Genomic DNA, 17,255 nt, shown 5'->3' on the forward strand with positions numbered 1-17,255 from the left:
ACTGGAGTTCATGAAGGTGACTTCCTTCGGGATAACTTTAAGAGGACAGTGTGTGATGAAAAATCAAACAGGAAAGATCATTTCTACCAGACGGAAAGCGTTGGTGTCGAGGAGGTTGTTGGAACGTCACAGTCGATGTTATGATTCCCGTGTGCTTTTCAAAGCATCATTGACAGAAACCCCACTCTTGTCAAGGCCACCTTCCATGTTGCCCAGTCTAGTGGTCGATGTTCAGTCCTCATCAGAATTCATGGCAGCATTGGTTACTTCCTCCTCCTCGAGATACTTACTCTTCATGGTGCCTTCCAGGAAACCACAGTCTCTCCTGAACTTCCTCCTCCTTCCGTGGCTTCTCTCATTTGCTCTGCTGGACCATATATATATTTTTTAAACCACTAAGTGTTGAAGAACCCCAGGGCTCAACCTTCTAGTCATATGTTCTCTCTCTAGGTGGTCGTCTTCAGTCCCACAGCTTTTAAGCTCTATAGGTATGTGACCATGAAATTGATATCTTTGGGCTTGACGTTGACGCTCTGTGCATTTATACTTACTAGCCTTCTTCACATGCGAGATACCATCATAAAATGAACATGTGCAAGACAATTGTGGAGCACCTCCTTCATCCTCCCTCCAGTGTTCACTGGCCTCGTCATCTAGCCAGTAACTCAAGTCAATGCCTTGGGGTCATCCTAGATTCCTGTTTTTCTCACACCCACACATACCCACTCCAGCAGCAAATTCTATCCATTCGACTTTCGAAATAGAGCTTGAATCCAATCGCGTTCACTACCTCGGATGCTACCGACATTGTCGAAGCCACCAACGTCTCTCGCGTAGTTTAGGCGGTGGTGCCCTCGCCAGTGTCCCGGTTTCATTCCTGCCCCCCAGTTTCTTCTCCTCACAACAAGCAGAGTATTACTTTTAGAAGTGTAAATGAGACCACGTGCCCTGCCTGCTCGCAACTCCCAACGATTTCACATAAAAACAACAGAATCCGTGCTCCCGCCATGGCAAGTAGGATCTGGCCTCTCGCTGCCACTCCCGCCTGCTTCCTGCTCCTGTCACCACCTTGCTCACTGCATTTAAGCCTCACTGGCCAGCTTGCTGCCTCTCAGGCACGGCACACGAATGCTGGCCGATGCCTGTGCACTCACCCCTTCCCCTGCCTCCTACGAGCCTTCCCTGGGACTTGGAGTTACTGCTCCCGCCTGTCATCTAGTGCCAGCACAGACGGCACCTCCCTACGAAGGCTTCCAGGAGCATCTGTTGCCAATCCCTCTTCCCACTCCCCTGCTTTATGTTCCTCTGTGGCACTCAAGTACCCTTCATCTCCCGGCGTGGTCCTCTCCTGTCTTTCTGTCTTCAACTGCAGTGTAATCTGAGGCAGATGCTTCTATCTCATTCTCTGCCGATTCTCTGCACCTAATCAGTGCCTTGGACATAACAGGTGGCTCAATAAATCTTTTTTTTTTTTTCCTAAAGATTTTATTCTTAATCTCTGCACCCAGTGTGGGGCTCAAACTTACAACCCGGAGATTAAGAGTCACATGTGCTTCCCGACTGAGCCAGCCGGGCACCCCCTAAATCTTTTGAAAACGAATAAATGAATCAATCCTCTAAAAGACCGCTTGGTCAGTCTGTCTTCCTTTAGTGAATCTGGCGTACAGATGGATTAGATTCCTGCCTCCAAGCAGCAGACGGACATCTGGGAACAGGGTGATGTTCCCTTGCACTCTGAAATGTCACACTCTTCAAAGGAGATCAGGTACAAAGCCCCACTTGCTCTGGAACTGATTTTGAAGTGGGGTTTCAAAACCTCTGCCTTCCCTTATTCTGATTATACGAACGAGGGAAATAGTGATTCTCAGTCTAACAGTTTTGTTTCTTCTAAAATACCAGCCATGTGAACCTACGGTTTGAGAGAGACCTCTCTTTGGAAAATATTTGGTCATTTGTTTCTGAGCTGCATATAAAAGGCTCGATCGTCCACAATGGATAACACACTTGTTAAATTTAAAATATTTTATTTCAGGAAAGGTACACTTAGATTTGCTTCAATCTCGTTTTCTATATTCTCAAATTAATCATGATCATCTTAGATAAAGCCATTGATCCTTCTTTGTAAATCTGTATAAAAAGGATGCGGGTTTTTTTGTTTGTTTGTTTGTTTTGAAAAACCACAAGAAAAATACAGCTACTTTCTTTTTGTCCAGGTCAGTCACTCCAGTTAGATTGCACATTGAAGTCCGGCAGCCATCAGCAATTTTTCAGTATTTACAGGCATAGTTAAAACTACACCCTTAGACCATCAGCCTTCAAAAAAATTTAGATCTGTTTGACTTAACAATAATTATGTACCAAACATACGAACAATTTCGAATCTGCTTATGAAGAGGTTTTAAAAATAAAAATTGCTAGCATTTATGAAGCAGTTTCTAGGTCAGGCATACAATAATTGCTTTAAACAAAGCCACTTCATTCTTTCAGAATTCCTTTGAGGTAGGGTAAGTTCTTTTAGAAATGTCACTTAGATTTAACAAGAACAAGCAAGGCTGGAAGACCATCAGTGAGGGACCCGCCCAGGGCCGCACAGCTAGAAAGCGAGGCCAGCGCCCGCTCTCCGGCCAGGGCCCCGTCACCACACAGGATATGCTGGCAGATGCGGCCGGCTGACATGACAAGGCCACCGATCTGGGGTACACTGCTCAGTGTGGGGCCTGCGGCTCAGGCTACAGAGAACCTCGATCCCCTTTTTACAGCCACGCATGCACGTTTGTACATAACGCAGAGAAGCTGCAGGTAAGCGCACGTACGGTCACCGTCACGGCCATTTTACTACTTACAGACGCCTCCGTGGTCTCACCCTTTCCAAGTGGCAGGCTCTGTGCCCTCTCGATCACTAGGGGATCTGCTCGGTCGGGAGAGCCCCCTCCTCCACACTGCTTCCGGTGTGCTGCTCCCCCCGCATCGCTCGGCAGTCCCAGCTTTTTGTTAAGGAAACCCACCTGACGTGGTACAAAGAGCTGTTTTCCTTGACAAAAGATGTAAAGTTTAAATCAGGTATTTTTGAGAATTTCTCGGTGCTGTGCCTACACTTCGCGTAAGCGCGGTCAAGTAAAAGAAAACCGGAACCTTCATCCCATTCTCCCAGACGGCTCCTGAGCCCATTAGCACTGATAGTTAGCAGTGGGGTACTTGCAGGTAGATGTTTAACAACTGGCTCTCCCGGGGGGAAGAGAAAGGGGAGGATGTGTAGCCTCTGCCAGTTTCTATGGGGTGAATCCTCCCACGTGGCTGATCTCGAGCCACCACTGACAGCGCATCTGGGAAGAGAAGGACAGAGCCACACCTCCGTATCCTATTTCCCCTGTACAGGTACAATACGCTTAGATACCTTCGAGGAAGGGATGAGTTTTGAGTGGTTCTTTCCCTTGTCTTTAACGGAATTGTTAACTTTCTATAAAATCTCATGTTTCATACTGGCCGAGTTTTAACAACTAGCTCTCAAAAGGAAATGCTAACAACCGCCTTTTATCAGCTAGTACGAGCCAGCCCAGCATACCACTGAATTAGTGTCCCAAAGATAGCAAGATTCGACTTTTCCTTTCGATGTTTTAGATTTTAAACGAACTACGGATATCAGCAACGGGAATTTGAGGGACTGTGGCTTACCAAAAAGTAAAAAGCACGTAAATCATTTGAGCATGCCGGGAACTAACTTGGGGTTTGTTTTGACTGATTTCAAATATATCTACAGCAAGCAGTGATCATCGAACTTTACAATTTCAACCTGTTCTTTCAAACTTCAACAAAAAGTGATATTCAAACCCAGGGGATGGTCCATGCAGGAGGTGGTTGGTGGCCAATGGAGTGAAGCATACGGCTGTCTTCTTCCTTCCCATCGGGGTATCCTGGACACCTCTTACCAAAGGTCCGAACCGGGGGAGAGGAAGGTAACTTGAATGTCCATCCAGTAAACTGCTAATGATTTTCCCAGTCCGTTCAATTTCTTCTACCTAACCAAGTATTTGTGGAAAAGATCCGAGCCAAGGCGTGGAGAGATCGCCTCCAGGGCGACCCCCAATTTCTTGAACACTTTGGTCTGTGCTGGTGCTCGAGAGGCCGGCCGTCTTCGCCTGCCCCCTTCCCCCAGTTTTACCTCTGGTAGCACTCTGGGCTTTCCATTCCCAGTGCTTTGTCCTGGGTAGGAACTACAACAGAAAAAACAGGTAGCATGCGTCAGCAGCTCTGATTAGCTGCGGCAATTATTCATTCCGAGAGCTTCCCCGGGCTTTTGCTTTTCCCATCCCATGGCTCCATAGGGAGAACAAGCAGAGAGTCAGACTTACTGGTTCTGGCAAACTGTTGGTGGAGGGAGTTCGTTGAGACTCGCGTCTGGGGCTCAGGGAATATAGGTTTCTTTTGGTCTGCCACCAACAGGGCACTCATTGGGTGTTACTCATTGGATATTCACCAAATAGTTCTCGAATGTGTGGCCTAAATGAAGGCTCCATGCTGAGCGCTAGGCTAGACACCAGCTGGTACCGGCCACCTTGGAAGCGGGGCTGCAGTTAGTGCTGACCGGGGTGTGGGGGGGGGGGGGGCGGTGGTGGGATTGCTCTTCTGGGCTTTAAACTGAGTGGTCATCTGAGAGATCGGATTGCAGACACCCATTCCTTCAATTTTTTGGTGATCATGTTGCTTTTATGGAGAGGATGAGGGCTCCGCTTGGGCCCCTTCTCTTAAGAACTGGCTACGTGCACAGCTGATACACTGCCTGGGACTCTGAGATCTCTGGGCAGAAAGGCTGGGAGGCTCAGGAACATGAAAATAGCCTCGGGACACCCCCTGCCTTGGGTCTCCAGGAATGAGACTATTCTTAGGAGGTGTCTCTGCCCCAAAGGAGCTTTTCTTTGCCACTTGGCCCGAAGGACCTCTTTTTGAAAAAGAAATTGGGACTAGAGTCAAAATCCCAAACTGCAAAGAGATGGCCAATTAGGCCTCTGGGCCGTGTTCCAGCCAAGGAGGCAGACGCCGCCTTTCAGGGCCCCACACGGGCTGGAAAGGGAATCCTGGCCCGTGGTCCCACGGCATGGTGGGATGCAGGAAGCCAAGTTCACGATCCGTGCCCCTCTCCTGATGGAGAAACCATGAGTCAGCCTATCCCATTCCCTCCTGCCCTAAGAGTCCAGTGCGGACAATCGCATGGCAAAGCAGGAAGAGGGGAAAAGGAAGCTGTAGAAAAATAAACACTTCCTCGCATTTTACTTGGAACAGAACAGTATTGGTGGCGTGCTACGATCTACAGCATCTCCCACAGCCTCGCCTCACTTTGTTTTCCTCCTCTTGTGTAGCAACAGATTCTTTCCTTACCTGATGAGAGTCCAGAGTGCATCCTGTGGAAAAACAGGAGCAAGACATAGAAGGTAAAAGCCAAGCAACCAAAGATCACGCCACAGACCAGGAAGCTATAGCTGCCCTGGGCCTGGAAAATCTGCCAGAGGGGAAAACACAGAGACGCAGGCCGTCAGAGCCTCACAGGAAGGCGCACTGGAGGAAGCAGCTTTCCCCGACCCCCGGCGGGCTCCGCAGTCAGGTTGAGGCCCGTCACACCGACCGGCAGGGTGGTGAGTAGGAGGGACGTCTTGGCCTCGTTTCAAGGTTATGTGTCTGGAGGAGGCAGAAATCCTGCTCGTGACCCCTGCGGTCCCTTTTCGCTCTGTATCTGGAAGCTTCTGAAAATCTCTCCATCTTCCTTAAAACTCCAGTCAGACCGTTTCTATACCCACAGGGCCGAACCAGAACTCTGCAGAGGATGTGTATAGACCTATGTCTCTCTATCATGGAAAATTTAAAACACAGGCCAAAGGAGCTTACAGAGTTCCCCTGGGCCCGTCACCCGACTAGCAATTAGCACCTCTGTGCCCCTCCACTGTCCCCTGCACAAGATTACCCTGAAGCAAACCCCAGACCTCACGTCATTTCGATGCGGAGTGTTATTAGGAGGTGTAGCTCTCCTCCCGGCAGGGCACAAGATCAGGAAAGGAGGGTTGGGATTAGGGGCATCTGGGAGACCCAAAGACCTAGGTTTGAACATCCTGTCCCTTATTAGAAGTATGACTGACCGAGGGCAAGTTGCTCATTTATCTGAGTTTCAATATCCTCCTTTGCAAAAGGGGGCGTAACAACAGCGCTAGAAGCTTCAAACGAAGGCAGATGTATTTTTTTCCTGGTGCACCCGGGAGGACGGGTACGTCTGAAGAGACACGGGAGGGCTGGCCCTCGATGAGGGCAAGACTTGGGCAGGAAAGCTGGGCCCTGTGTAGGGTGGCCAGAGGCTAGGGGAGCTGGGGTGGGGATGGTAGGTTGAGAAGGGGTGGGAAAAGAGCTCCCGCCCGCCACTCAATCCCATCCCAGGCTCTGGGAGCTGAACGACATTCCCACAGGGGCCCCGCTGGCCCCGCTCCCAGACATGACTTGTGTTTGCTTTGGACCGTACCGCACCTCCCTTCACATCTCCAGGTCTCACGTGCAGAAGCAGAAACAGGTAACAGAGGGGGGCCCTGCCTGCTGTGTGGGACCCCCAGGGGAGGGACAGCTTGGGTTCAGAAGGTGGCTGGCTACATCTTCCCACCTGCTTGGAGGGGGGGGTCCCCAAACGCTGTCCCCTGCCCCTAGGGTCTCCCACATACCGAACCAACCAGCATCTGGAGAACCATCTCGCCAATTCCTGCCCCTGTCACCAGCACCGTGGTCGCACAGCCTAACCAAAAGAGAAGGATTTGGGTTAGTAAAAGCAAGTTAAGGAGACAAGTCAGCTGGTACAATCCCGGCTATTTCTAGGGAGACCCTGGAAAATGGCGTGACTGTCTAAGAGGACGAGTTCGAATTCCTAAGATTTCTCAGACCTCAGTCCTTAACTTTGCTTTGGGAATGCTTAGGTCCTGCTGTCATTGTAGTTTCACTGTTCTAGAACCTTCAATCACTCAGGGTTGTCCTCAGGGTAAATTCCAAATTGCTTAGCCTGGCATTCGGGGTCCTTCCAAATCTGACTGCCCCCTACGTTTCCGGAAAGATTCCCTGATCTCCTCAGGCCAGCCCTCTCTTCCAGGCAGACCAGTGTCCTCACTGCCCTGGCATTGTACTGAGCGGCCACACCTCCGCTCACTCTGGCAACAGGGCACAGACCCCCTGAGCCCAAGCTTCAGAGTCAGACTCGGGTCCCAAGCCCGACTGTGTTACCTACCAGCCGTGTGACCTTAGGCAAGTTCTTCCCCTTCTCTAGGCCTTGGTTTCCTTTCTGTAAATGGGCATGGCAACACCTTCTCCGCAGGGTTGCTGTGTGGTGAATCTGATACACCACTTAGTAAGTGGTAAGTACTTAGCACAGTGCTGAACACAGTGAACTCCCGAACCCCTGCCAGTTCTCTGCTTAACCCCTTCAACGCTGCCTTCAGGATAAAGTCCAAATGCTTTCAGGTGGTTTGCAGGGCCTGGTCTCTGCTGAGAGCTCAGACTCCCATCACACCTGCTCACAATCCACCCTCCCGCCAGGAGGACGGTCTCACTTCCTGCCCTGCACACTCGTGCTCACCGCCGGGTTCTGACGCTTGCGTTCCCTCCCTCCCTCCTGAGCGGTCCTCTTCCTCCTCCCCTTCGTGGGCCGAGCCCCTGTTCATCTTTGAAGTTTCTCCTTTAGACTTCCTCCGGGAAATCTCCCCCGTCCCTAACCCTGCGGTAGCTGCTCTTCGTGTCCCGCGGCCCTCCACCCTTCCCCCAGGTACCCCACTGTTTGCAGGGTAGCCTTCCCCTCTGCGCTGCGAGCCCACGAGAGAGGACTGTGCCCTGAATTGTATTCAGTGGCGTCCACTACTGCTTATTATTAGCCCAGTGACCAACATATGATAGATACTTAATGTTGATTGATTGACTACTAAAACAGAGATTATCATTCCCTGCTTTAGGCTTCAAGTTCCTCTTTTGGTCTGGCTCACGTTTCCATTAGTCTCTATGCCTTTGCTGTCACTTTGTTCACTGCCCCTGCCCCACTCTTCCTTGGAATGTCTTCCCTTTTTCCTTCTGCCTTTCCAAATCCTGGGCCAGCTCACGTCCCATCTCCTCCAGGAAGCTGTGTGTGGATTCAACACTGGTCACTCCCTTCTCTGAATCCCAGTAGCACCCACTGTCTGTTCCACTCATTCATTCAAAAACCCTCCAGTACTTTCTGGGCATCAGGTACCGAACTAAACACCGAGTAGGCAGATGAATAATTAGAGTTAACGTACGTTTTGAGCACCTGTGAGTCAGTTAAGCTGCTAAGTCAAGTGTTTTACATTTCGTCAAATGCACAAACAATCCTAAAGATAGGTATTTGTGCCCCCGTTTTGCAGATGAGAAAGCTGAGGCTCAGAAAGGGGAAGAAAATTGAGAAAATGGTCTCAAGGCCAGAAAGGGTGCAGGCAAGACTCACATCCGGGTCTGCCAATGACCTCAAAGCCTATGCTCTCGCCCTCCTTCCCTGCTGGTGCCCACAGGGAGCACATTGCTGAGGAGAGGGCACAGATAACATAGGTACAAAAGCCATGAGGGTCAAACAAGAGAGGCAGGTACAAAGGAGAGGGACACATCTTTCCAGGGGGAATCAGAGAAACTTCTGGAAGGGGTAGAGGAGGAGGGACTTGAGCAGGCAGGTAAAGGGGCCAGACGGAGTAGAGCGGGCACTCCAGGCAGAGCATAGCTTTTGTGCCATCGGGGACTAGCAAGTAATTCAGCATGGCCGGGACGCAGGCCCTGAGTACAAGAGGTGGGCAGGGGAGGCTGGTGAAAGGAGAAGAGCACCACCGGAATATACAAAGGCCGTGACTGTGTGTTTCACGGGGACCCCTCTGCAGCAGGTTGGAGACCTGCCGCTCAGTGGTCCCACTTTGGCTGCACTTCAGAGCCTCCCAGTGGCTCCGGGCCAATTACACCAGGTGTCATGGAAACAACGCCCAGGCCTCTGGTTGTGTTATACGCGCTCTGGGTGATTTTAATGTGGGACCAGCACTGGGAACCGCCACCGAAGGAGGCAAATCTGAAGGGCACAGGCCAAGACCTGCGGAGGCAGCGATGGAGGTGATCAGAGACTGGAAAAAACGGGGCACCATGAAATATTCCAAGCAGGCACGTCATGGGAAAGGCCTGAACTGCGGTAGGGATGGTGGGAAATGAGAAGAGGGCAGATCTGAGTGACCACTTAGTATTACTACTATTATTATTCTCCAACATTTGGCTTACTTAATGAACTTATTTTTAAGTAGGCTCCACACCCAATGTGGGGCTCGAACTCACGACCCCGATGTCAAGAGTCACACGCTCCGCGGACTGAGCCGGCCAGGCGCCCGTGTCGTCTAACATTTGTTGACTACTTAAAACTCTGGGATCCACGGCGTGATGTGTGATACCAACGTTAATTCACTGCTTTCGTCTACTCACTGGGGTTTGGAGATCATCCTTAGATCTCGCGGATCCAGGCCTGCCATCTCTTGTTACTGGGGATAACTGCGCTGGTTTGGGCTCTAACTGCTCCAGACCGCCCCCCCACCCCCACCCCATACACCATTTCCTCACTCCTCCCTAAAGAAATCACTCCTCCTCAATGTTGGTTTTCCGACACCCCAGGGCACTCTAGCTACTTCTAAGGGTAATGTTAAATGTTCAAAACATAATTATTTTTAATTAACCCATTTAAAGAAAAAAAAAAAAAGGATCATTGCTCATTGCTACACGCGGTGGGGAGGCTACAGCAGGGGAGGGAGATTACTGCAGGGAATTTGAGGTTTCCGGCATCCAAGAACCCCATCAGGACAACCCCCAACCAAGTGTGGAGCCGCTGTTCTAACTCTCCGTGCTTCCAAAAACAGCCACAAGAACGGCAGAGCAAGGAGGTACTATTACTGATAAGTTAAAAACCCCCTTCCTATGCCCTAACTTTTCCTGCGCAACTTTGCTGGTCTCTGAACTTGGGATTTCCAGCACACCCGTGTTCCACAAAATGCCAGCTGTGCCTCAGGAGGCACTGCCGTGGGAGAAAAGAAAACGGGAAAGAGAAGCTTACGGCTTCTCAGTGGCCTGAAATCACACGACACGGGCATACTGTTGAACGGGGAACTCCACGTGGGTCAGAACTTTGCGAACAAGTTCCCACCCGAGTCAGGAGGGCGGGGATCTGGCTGGAATACCACAGAAAAGATGGGGTGTCGGGGGAGGAAGCCGCACCCAGCCAAGGGGGGGCGCTCTTTGCTCTGCGCCCCAGCACACCCACCTTTGTACTGCAGAATGTCCTCGGTGTAGGCCAGCATGCTGGGGAAGGTGCTACTGAGGAACAGGCCCAGGCTGGCTGTCCCCACGAACAGGAAGACGACGTTGTAGGAGAAAACGAGAAGCACGAGGAACGTCACCACCACGCCCACCTTTTAACAGCAGAGAAGGAGGCTATTAGGAACTGGGAAAAGCTGGGCGTCCCGCTCCTGACTTGGAAAGCTCCTCTCGGACCCCAGAGCAGCGCTGTGTGACCAGGGCGCCTCCCTGTGGACTGTGTGGGAACTGCACCTTCCCCAGCCGGGTCTCGGCCAAGGATGCCCTGGGGGATGAGCCGCCAAGACGGGCGCCAAGGGCGGGCCATACACACTTGAAAAGCGCTTGGTGAGGCAGTACTGCCTGTCCCTCAGGTCTTATCTTGGAGCACGGGGAATTCCAGCCACGCCACCAGATCTCTGCCCTCCACTCCTCATGAAGAGGAGCTGCTTTTCTGGCCCTAAAAGCCATGCGTTTGCAGGCAGCAGGAGGGGCTGGCTGGGGGGGGGTGTGGGTGGCTGGGTCCCCACGCTCTGGGAATCCAGGCAAACCTCCCAGACGGAGGGTCCGTGACTGTGGCCCGGTTCCCCGGTTTCACCTCAGACTCCCATGAGCAAATTCCAGCCTGTGGTTAGAGACTCTTGTGATGGATTCGGGGACCAGAGATCTTCCTGGTTCAGTAAGGGTCTCTGTCACACGGGCATATTTTTGTTAAGTGTCGCTTTTTCTAAATCCCTTAAAAAGGTTTTTATGTCAATATTGAAAAATTTCTAGGCAAAATGCCTCTGGGAGGAAACTTAGGCAGCCCGGGTCTGGAGGCAAAAGACCAAGTCTGGGGCTTTGAAGTCCTTGATCTCTCTAGCCTCCTAGTCCACGAAATGGGTTACAAAAGCTACACGGAAGAGTGGTAGGAAAATGATGGCAACGCAGGGTCTCCTCAAGTGTGACTCTTGCGACAAATATCAGTCTTAGTGTTTGTGTGTGCGCCCTCCCTGATGTCTCCAGACACAAGGATCTTGCATGGAAAACCATGGTTTTCAGGTGAGCGTCTCCTGGGTGAGTACCTCTGTTTCCAGAAAAAAGGAAGATGAAATTACATAGCAGAGGGCTAGAAGGTGTGTAAGAAACCACATCCACCCCCACCCCCACCCCGGCCGCTTTACAGATGACCTGAGCGTGCCGAGGGAAGGGACGGTCACACTCACAGGCAGATCCCGGGGATTTGCTCCAGCTGGAAGAACCAAGCCAGTGATCGCAACCCGCGAGCCCCCTCCCTTTACGCTTCTCTACCAGCCCCTCCATCTCTGCTGCAAGATCTCTTGGTCCGAGACCTGAGACCTAGCGAAAGACTTGCTGCCCCGGAGGGGGGTGTACCACAAATGGCGGCTGAGGGGAAGACACCCTCTTCACAATGAAGAAGCAGCGTGAAAGACTTCTTAACGCGAAAGAGGCGGACATATCCAAGGTTCCAAGTATAATGTATTTCTTTGGCACAGAAAATGGCCCCACAGCTTCACTGCTCTTTCTTCCTCCTCTGCTCAATCTTTAAATGTTGGCACGGCCCCAGACCCTTCTGGCTCTTTGTCTGTGTTCCCTGTTGGGCCGGCGCCATGGTTTCAAATATCTCTACGCCCAGCCGCTTAAATCCATCCCTTTGGCCATGACCTGTGTCCAGAACTCCACTGGATGACTGACAACCTGGTCCAGACAGAGCCCGGCCTTGCCTCCAGCAAACCCACTTCCCCGCATTGGTGAAGGGCATCCCCATCCGCCCCGTGGTCAGGCCCTGTCACGAAGGTATGTATGTCCTTGATCTTGTTTCCTCCTTCTTTCCACCTTCAGGCCAAGGGCAAGTCCTGTCAACTCCGCCCCCAAAACGCTGTGCATCCTTGTACCTCTCCACACCCATCCCGGACCACCCTCTTGTGCCTGGACTGCAGGAGTGGCTCTTCATTGTCTCCCTTCTAGATCTATCCACGCTCATACAGCACAGGACAGCGTGCTTCAAAGCAGATCTGTGCTCGCTTCGGCAGCACATATACTAAAATACAAAGCAGATCAGGGGCGCCTGGGTGGCTCAGTCGGTTAAGCAACCGACTTCAGCTCAGGTCATGATCTCACTGCTTGTGAGTTCGAGACCCACTTCGGGCTCTGTGCTGACAGCTGGGAGCCTGGAGCTTGCTTCAGAATCTTTGTTTCTCTCTGCCCCTCCCCTGCTCACACACTGTCTCTCTCTCTCTCTCTCTCTCTCTCAAATATAAACATAAAAAAAATTTTAAAATAAAATACAGAGCAGATCATGTCCGTTCCCTGCCTAACACCTTCTAAAGGCCTGCTTTTCTCCCACTTGGAATAAAACCCCAAACCTGGCTTACAAGACCTTCCAGGATCTAGCCCATGTCTGCTTCCCCAACCTGTTCCCTCTCTGCTCCCCACCACAGACCCTGCCCCACCACGCTCTCACCCAGTTAGCTCCCCCCTTGGGCCTTGCAACCGGCAGTGCCATCAGCCAGGAACCCCGACTCCTCTGCCGTTCACACCGCTGGCACCTTCTCAGTAGTCAGCTCTCAACTTAGACGTCGGGGGCAGAGCCGGCGAAGATTCTGCTCTTGCTCCCCTCCTGCTGCCTTGGCGCCCCATTTACACACCACATGTTTGCAGGCGGGCCTTGAAGAGCCACCCTGAAAATCTCTAGACTTGGGCGAGCTTTAAAAACACCTCTTATTTTAGCCGGGGTGACCGAAGACTGAGCACGCATGCCCAGGGCGAACTAGCCCCTCTTCCCACTCCTCCCACTCTGTGCGGCTCCCACCCCCCCCCCCCCACCTGCTTCTCACCTGCCAAACACACGCCTGCGCCTGCTGACTGGCCCTGCAGGGCACGCCCCGCTCCCCCTCTCCTCCCCTCCCCACCCCTCCCCTCCCCTGCCCCTCTTCTTCCCTAGCCCCCTAGCCAACCATAAGCTCCCCGAGGCAGAGCCCCGCCTTGTACAACTTGGTACCCCTGCACTTGCCCACAGGCCCTGCACAAAGCGCCTGTTCCTTCACCAGGAAGTGGTTGTCGAGACCCAGGAGAACAGAGAGCAGGGTGACTGTTAGTTTAAAACCGAGAGGAGTGAATCGGCAGCATGAGGGGAACTTGCTCGCAGCTGTTTACCTGTAATCCTGCCAGGGTGCCCGCCAAAAGCACCTGAAAAGGTCTGAAAACAATCCAGGCGCCAAGGCCCCTCTCCACACCCCGAGTCACAGTCTCCGGGGGAGGGGCCCGGGAATCTGTATCTTCCCAAACCACCACTAGTGTATTTGGGAGTCACTTGTTCTAGGACACTGGTTTCCCAAATCTGCTTGGTGACATGAACCCCCTGGGGTGTTGGTTAAATATACAGATCGCTAGGTACCTCCCCTGGACCTTCCAGTTCGTGAGGTCTGGTTTGGGCCCAGGAATCTGGGTTTCCTTTTAGAACCCAGCAGTCCAGGGGCGCCTGGGTGGCTCAGGCGGGTAAGCGGCCGACTTCGGCTCAGGTCATGATCTCACGGTTGGGGGGTTTGAGCCCTGCGTCGGGCTCTGTGCTGACAGCTGGGAGCCTGGAGCCTGCTTGGATTCTGTGTGTGTCTCTCTCTCTCTCTCTCTGTCCCTCCCCTGCCCGCACTCTGTGTCTCTCTCGTGCCCTCTCAAAAATAAAGAAACATTTAAAAAATTCAAAAAGTAAAAAACAAAACCCAACGGTCCGGGTGAGTTTTTCTCATCCGCGCCTGTCATGTGGGTGCTTCAGATGCTTTTCTTCCTCCAAACTCAGAGTCCCACCCCACCCTCCTCTGTCTAAGCAGCTGCCCTGGGGTCCTGCAGGGGCCCCAGTAGTGCACGTACCCGGAGCCTTCTGCACCCCAGGACTCGTGCAGACTTGCTCCTTCCTGGCAGTATCATGTTGGCCCTCTTCTTCACTGAGATGACACTCCCTTCTCCACTGCTCTTCATCCCCTCTTCCCTTCGGGTGGGGGGGGCCCTTCTCTCTGACAATGGGACCCCTCCCTCCAGGCTCCCTCCTTTTCTCCTCGGCCTCCAAACAGGCTCCTGTCAGACAAAACTCCCTCCAGCTCAGGAATTTGCAACGGTCACACCTCCGCTTCCTGTCCGGCCCTCAACCTCTTGAGTTTGGCTTCCGCTCACACTGCCTCCCCTCTATGTCCAACAGAATTTCTTTCAGGGGCATGGGTGGCTCTGTTGGTTGAGCATCCGACTTTGGCTCAGGTCACGAGCTCACTCTCTCTCTCTCTCTCTCTCTCTCTCTTAAAATAAATAAAGAAAAACTGAAAAAAAAAAAAGTAATTTCTTTCTTAAAAGTCATCAACCAGCACAAGGTCAGATATAAAGGCTTTTCTTGGGGCTCATGATCTTTGGTGTCTGTAGCCCCAACATTATTTCCGAACCCCCTTGCCGCTAGAAACTTGACTCAGGGAAGTACTTTCTGGCAGTGGATCGGGCTGCCTGGAAAGGTAGTGAGTTCCCAGTCACTGGAGGTTATTAAACAGACTGTGGACTCCCTGGAGGGGATGTTACAGAGGTGATTTGAGCCCTGGAGGGAGGCTGGGCCAGACGACCCTAATCTGTAATCTGGACGCTTTGTCATAGATAGTGACATGGACACACGTCAGGTCGAAAGTCTGACCCCATCGCTTGGGCCTGGAACCCCTGCCTTCCGGGCAGACCAGTTCCCTGACCAGCCTGGTACTTAAGAATCATCTGGCAGAGTTTCAAAACGCAGATTCCTAGGCTCCAGCCCAGACACGGTGATTTCTGAAGGCCAGGGGATGCCTGGCCTCCGCTGGCCATGGAGCTCTGACCAGCTGGGCGTCAAGGTCACACAGGAGGGCCAAGGCCAGCACCTGCTTCACTTGTACTCTTGGCAGACTGTCAGCTGAGATCTGCTCCACTCATGGCAGTAACCACCTCCTACAGCCCCTTTCATTGATGGGTACAAAATCAGAGGCCCAGAGAGGGAAAGGGATTTTTCCAAGGTCACACAGATAGGCTCCACCTTCTGGATTCCCCCCTTCCTCACCGGCATCTCTCTCCCCACTGCTCTCCTCCCTCTACTCCTGCATTCCCTCCCTGTCCAGTCCCGAGCAAATGTCCTGGGGCCGTGGTAGGGCCAGGAGTGGATGGTCCTCCTGCATCTCCAAGAAGTGAAAGGAGGCCACTTACCACATTGACGAACACCATGGTGGCTGGCTTCACTTTGGAGGAGATGGGAATGGAGATGAGCCGACCCAGGGTGATGAAGCCCCAGAAGAGGCTGGGGAGGTAACCAGCCACCTTGTGCCCCACAGACAGCGGCTTCTCCACTGCATAGCTGTACACAAAGGCTGAGTACTCCCCCTGTGGAGAGACGGGCCCTGCTGAGCACACCTGCGGCACAGCTGAGCCCTCAGAGAAGGAAGACCAGGTCGGGGCAGGTGTGCTGAGGGCTGAGGCAGGACTGGTCCTGCTTCTAGAAGCTCAAAGGTGGGCCTAGGGCCAACATCACACAACACTCGCGGCCCGAGCAGAGGACAGACCCTGGGGAGGTAGAGCTTACACATTCCACCGGCCCAGAGGCGCAGGCCTGGGGACACAGGGAGAGGGGTGTCTCCGGGTCTCCACAGGGGGTCTCGAGAGGTCTGGGCCGCTCCCCCCCTCCCCACCAGAGCAGAGCACAACCACACGTCTCATTTATGAGGATTCCACGGACGGTTTCTGGTTGAAGGAAGGGCACCACAGCTGAAAACAAGGTGGGCACACGTGTCGCGTCTCGTTCTACGGAGGAGGGGGCGGAGCGAAGTGACTCGCCCAAGGTCACACTGAGAGTTGGGAGTCAACCAGTACTGTCACGAGTATTTCCCACTGGGTCACCTCTTTTAGGGCCTTCTCTTCGGAGAGGCCCCAGCACGGCAATCGGTTAATCAATCGGCCATTCAAAAGTATCCCGATCTAATCCTAAGAGATTTCTGGAAAAAGGCACTAAACAGTATTAACAGAGGTCACTAGTAGAATAAATAGCTGGGCCCAAATCTTGACTGTAGCTTGTTTACAACATGGTTTGAGAAGCTGAGGTTTGGAACGCGTTCCGGGAAGCAGCGTGCCCTCGCGTTTACACGGCATGACCTCTATCTGGAGGAACAGACCTCTACCTCTCAAGAAACGTGGGTAGCTTGCACTTGGTAACAAACCAGAGGGGCTCCTACCCACAGAGTTAAGGAGAATAAAAACAGCTGGCTGGGACAGAAGACCATAGTACCCAGGGGCTGCGAACGATTCTTCAGGCAGTCCCCGCCCCCTAGGACTTTTATTTAGTTTAAATGAGTTGACTGCACAACAGGTGAGCCCTCTAGGACACCTTGAAGCTCCCCTCTTTCTCCTGCCGCCCCTAGCTTGAGCGTCGGGGAGGCGGGCAGGCTCACCGTCATCCCGTCAGTCATGAACAGGACCAGGGCGGCTGTGATGTGGATGGCGAAGAAGGAGTAAGGGGCTCCTTTGAAGTTCTTCCTCTGCCAGCAGCCGAACAGGTCCTCGTGCCCTGGACGAGACATGAGAACAGGGCTGAGTCTCAGCTTCTGCTCCTTCCTCTCTGCAGGCCCGGGGTAAGCGGCTGCCAGATGGGCGAGCCTGGCAGGTTGGGGACCGGTCACTGCCGCCCACCTTCCCTAACTTCCAGCCAGCTGTCAGGGACAGCGCCTGTCCACCTCCGTCCTGGTGGAAGCGAGGCTCAGGGAGATCACGTCACTTGCCCAAGGTCACACAGGCAGGCTGAGGCAGAGTGCAGGCTGGAGCCAGAAGCCTGCCTGCCCCACTCCTGCGGCCAGGCTGGTCCATGTCTTGCCAGACGGGACCATGGATGCCCGGGGTTTGCTTCCAACCATCATTGCCTGTGATCTACGTTCACC

General features: G+C 52.9%; 1 protein-coding gene across 4 annotated transcripts in view; it reads right to left on the minus strand.

The window, feature by feature from the left end:
• Positions 1–3,598: 3,598 nt before the first annotated feature.
• Positions 3,599–17,255, minus strand: part of MFSD4A (major facilitator superfamily domain containing 4A) — a 29,294-nt gene continuing 15,637 nt past the window's right edge. Inside the window, exons 5-10 of one of the 4 annotated variants that reach the window (XM_019433438.2) lie at positions 16,773–16,888; positions 15,538–15,711; positions 10,304–10,451; positions 6,693–6,763; positions 5,374–5,396; positions 3,599–4,211 (exon numbers count right to left, since the gene is read on the minus strand). In XM_019433438.2, the coding sequence (XP_019288983.1) occupies positions 4,013–4,211; positions 5,374–5,396; positions 6,693–6,763; positions 10,304–10,451; positions 15,538–15,711; positions 16,773–16,888 (731 nt within the window). In that variant the 3' untranslated portion in view covers positions 3,599–4,012. Of the gene's footprint in view, positions 4,212–5,373; positions 5,495–6,692; positions 6,764–10,303; positions 10,452–15,537; positions 15,712–16,772; positions 16,889–17,255 lie in introns of all 4 variants that reach the window. The other 3 variants (XM_019433457.2, XM_019433447.2, XM_019433464.2) reach the window with 3 other exon arrangements.

Source organism: Panthera pardus, unplaced genomic scaffold (genome assembly GCF_024362965.1).
Source record: "Panthera pardus isolate Hobbes unplaced genomic scaffold, ASM2436296v1 HiC_scaffold_21, whole genome shotgun sequence".
Lineage (NCBI taxonomy): Eukaryota > Metazoa > Chordata > Mammalia > Carnivora > Felidae > Panthera > Panthera pardus.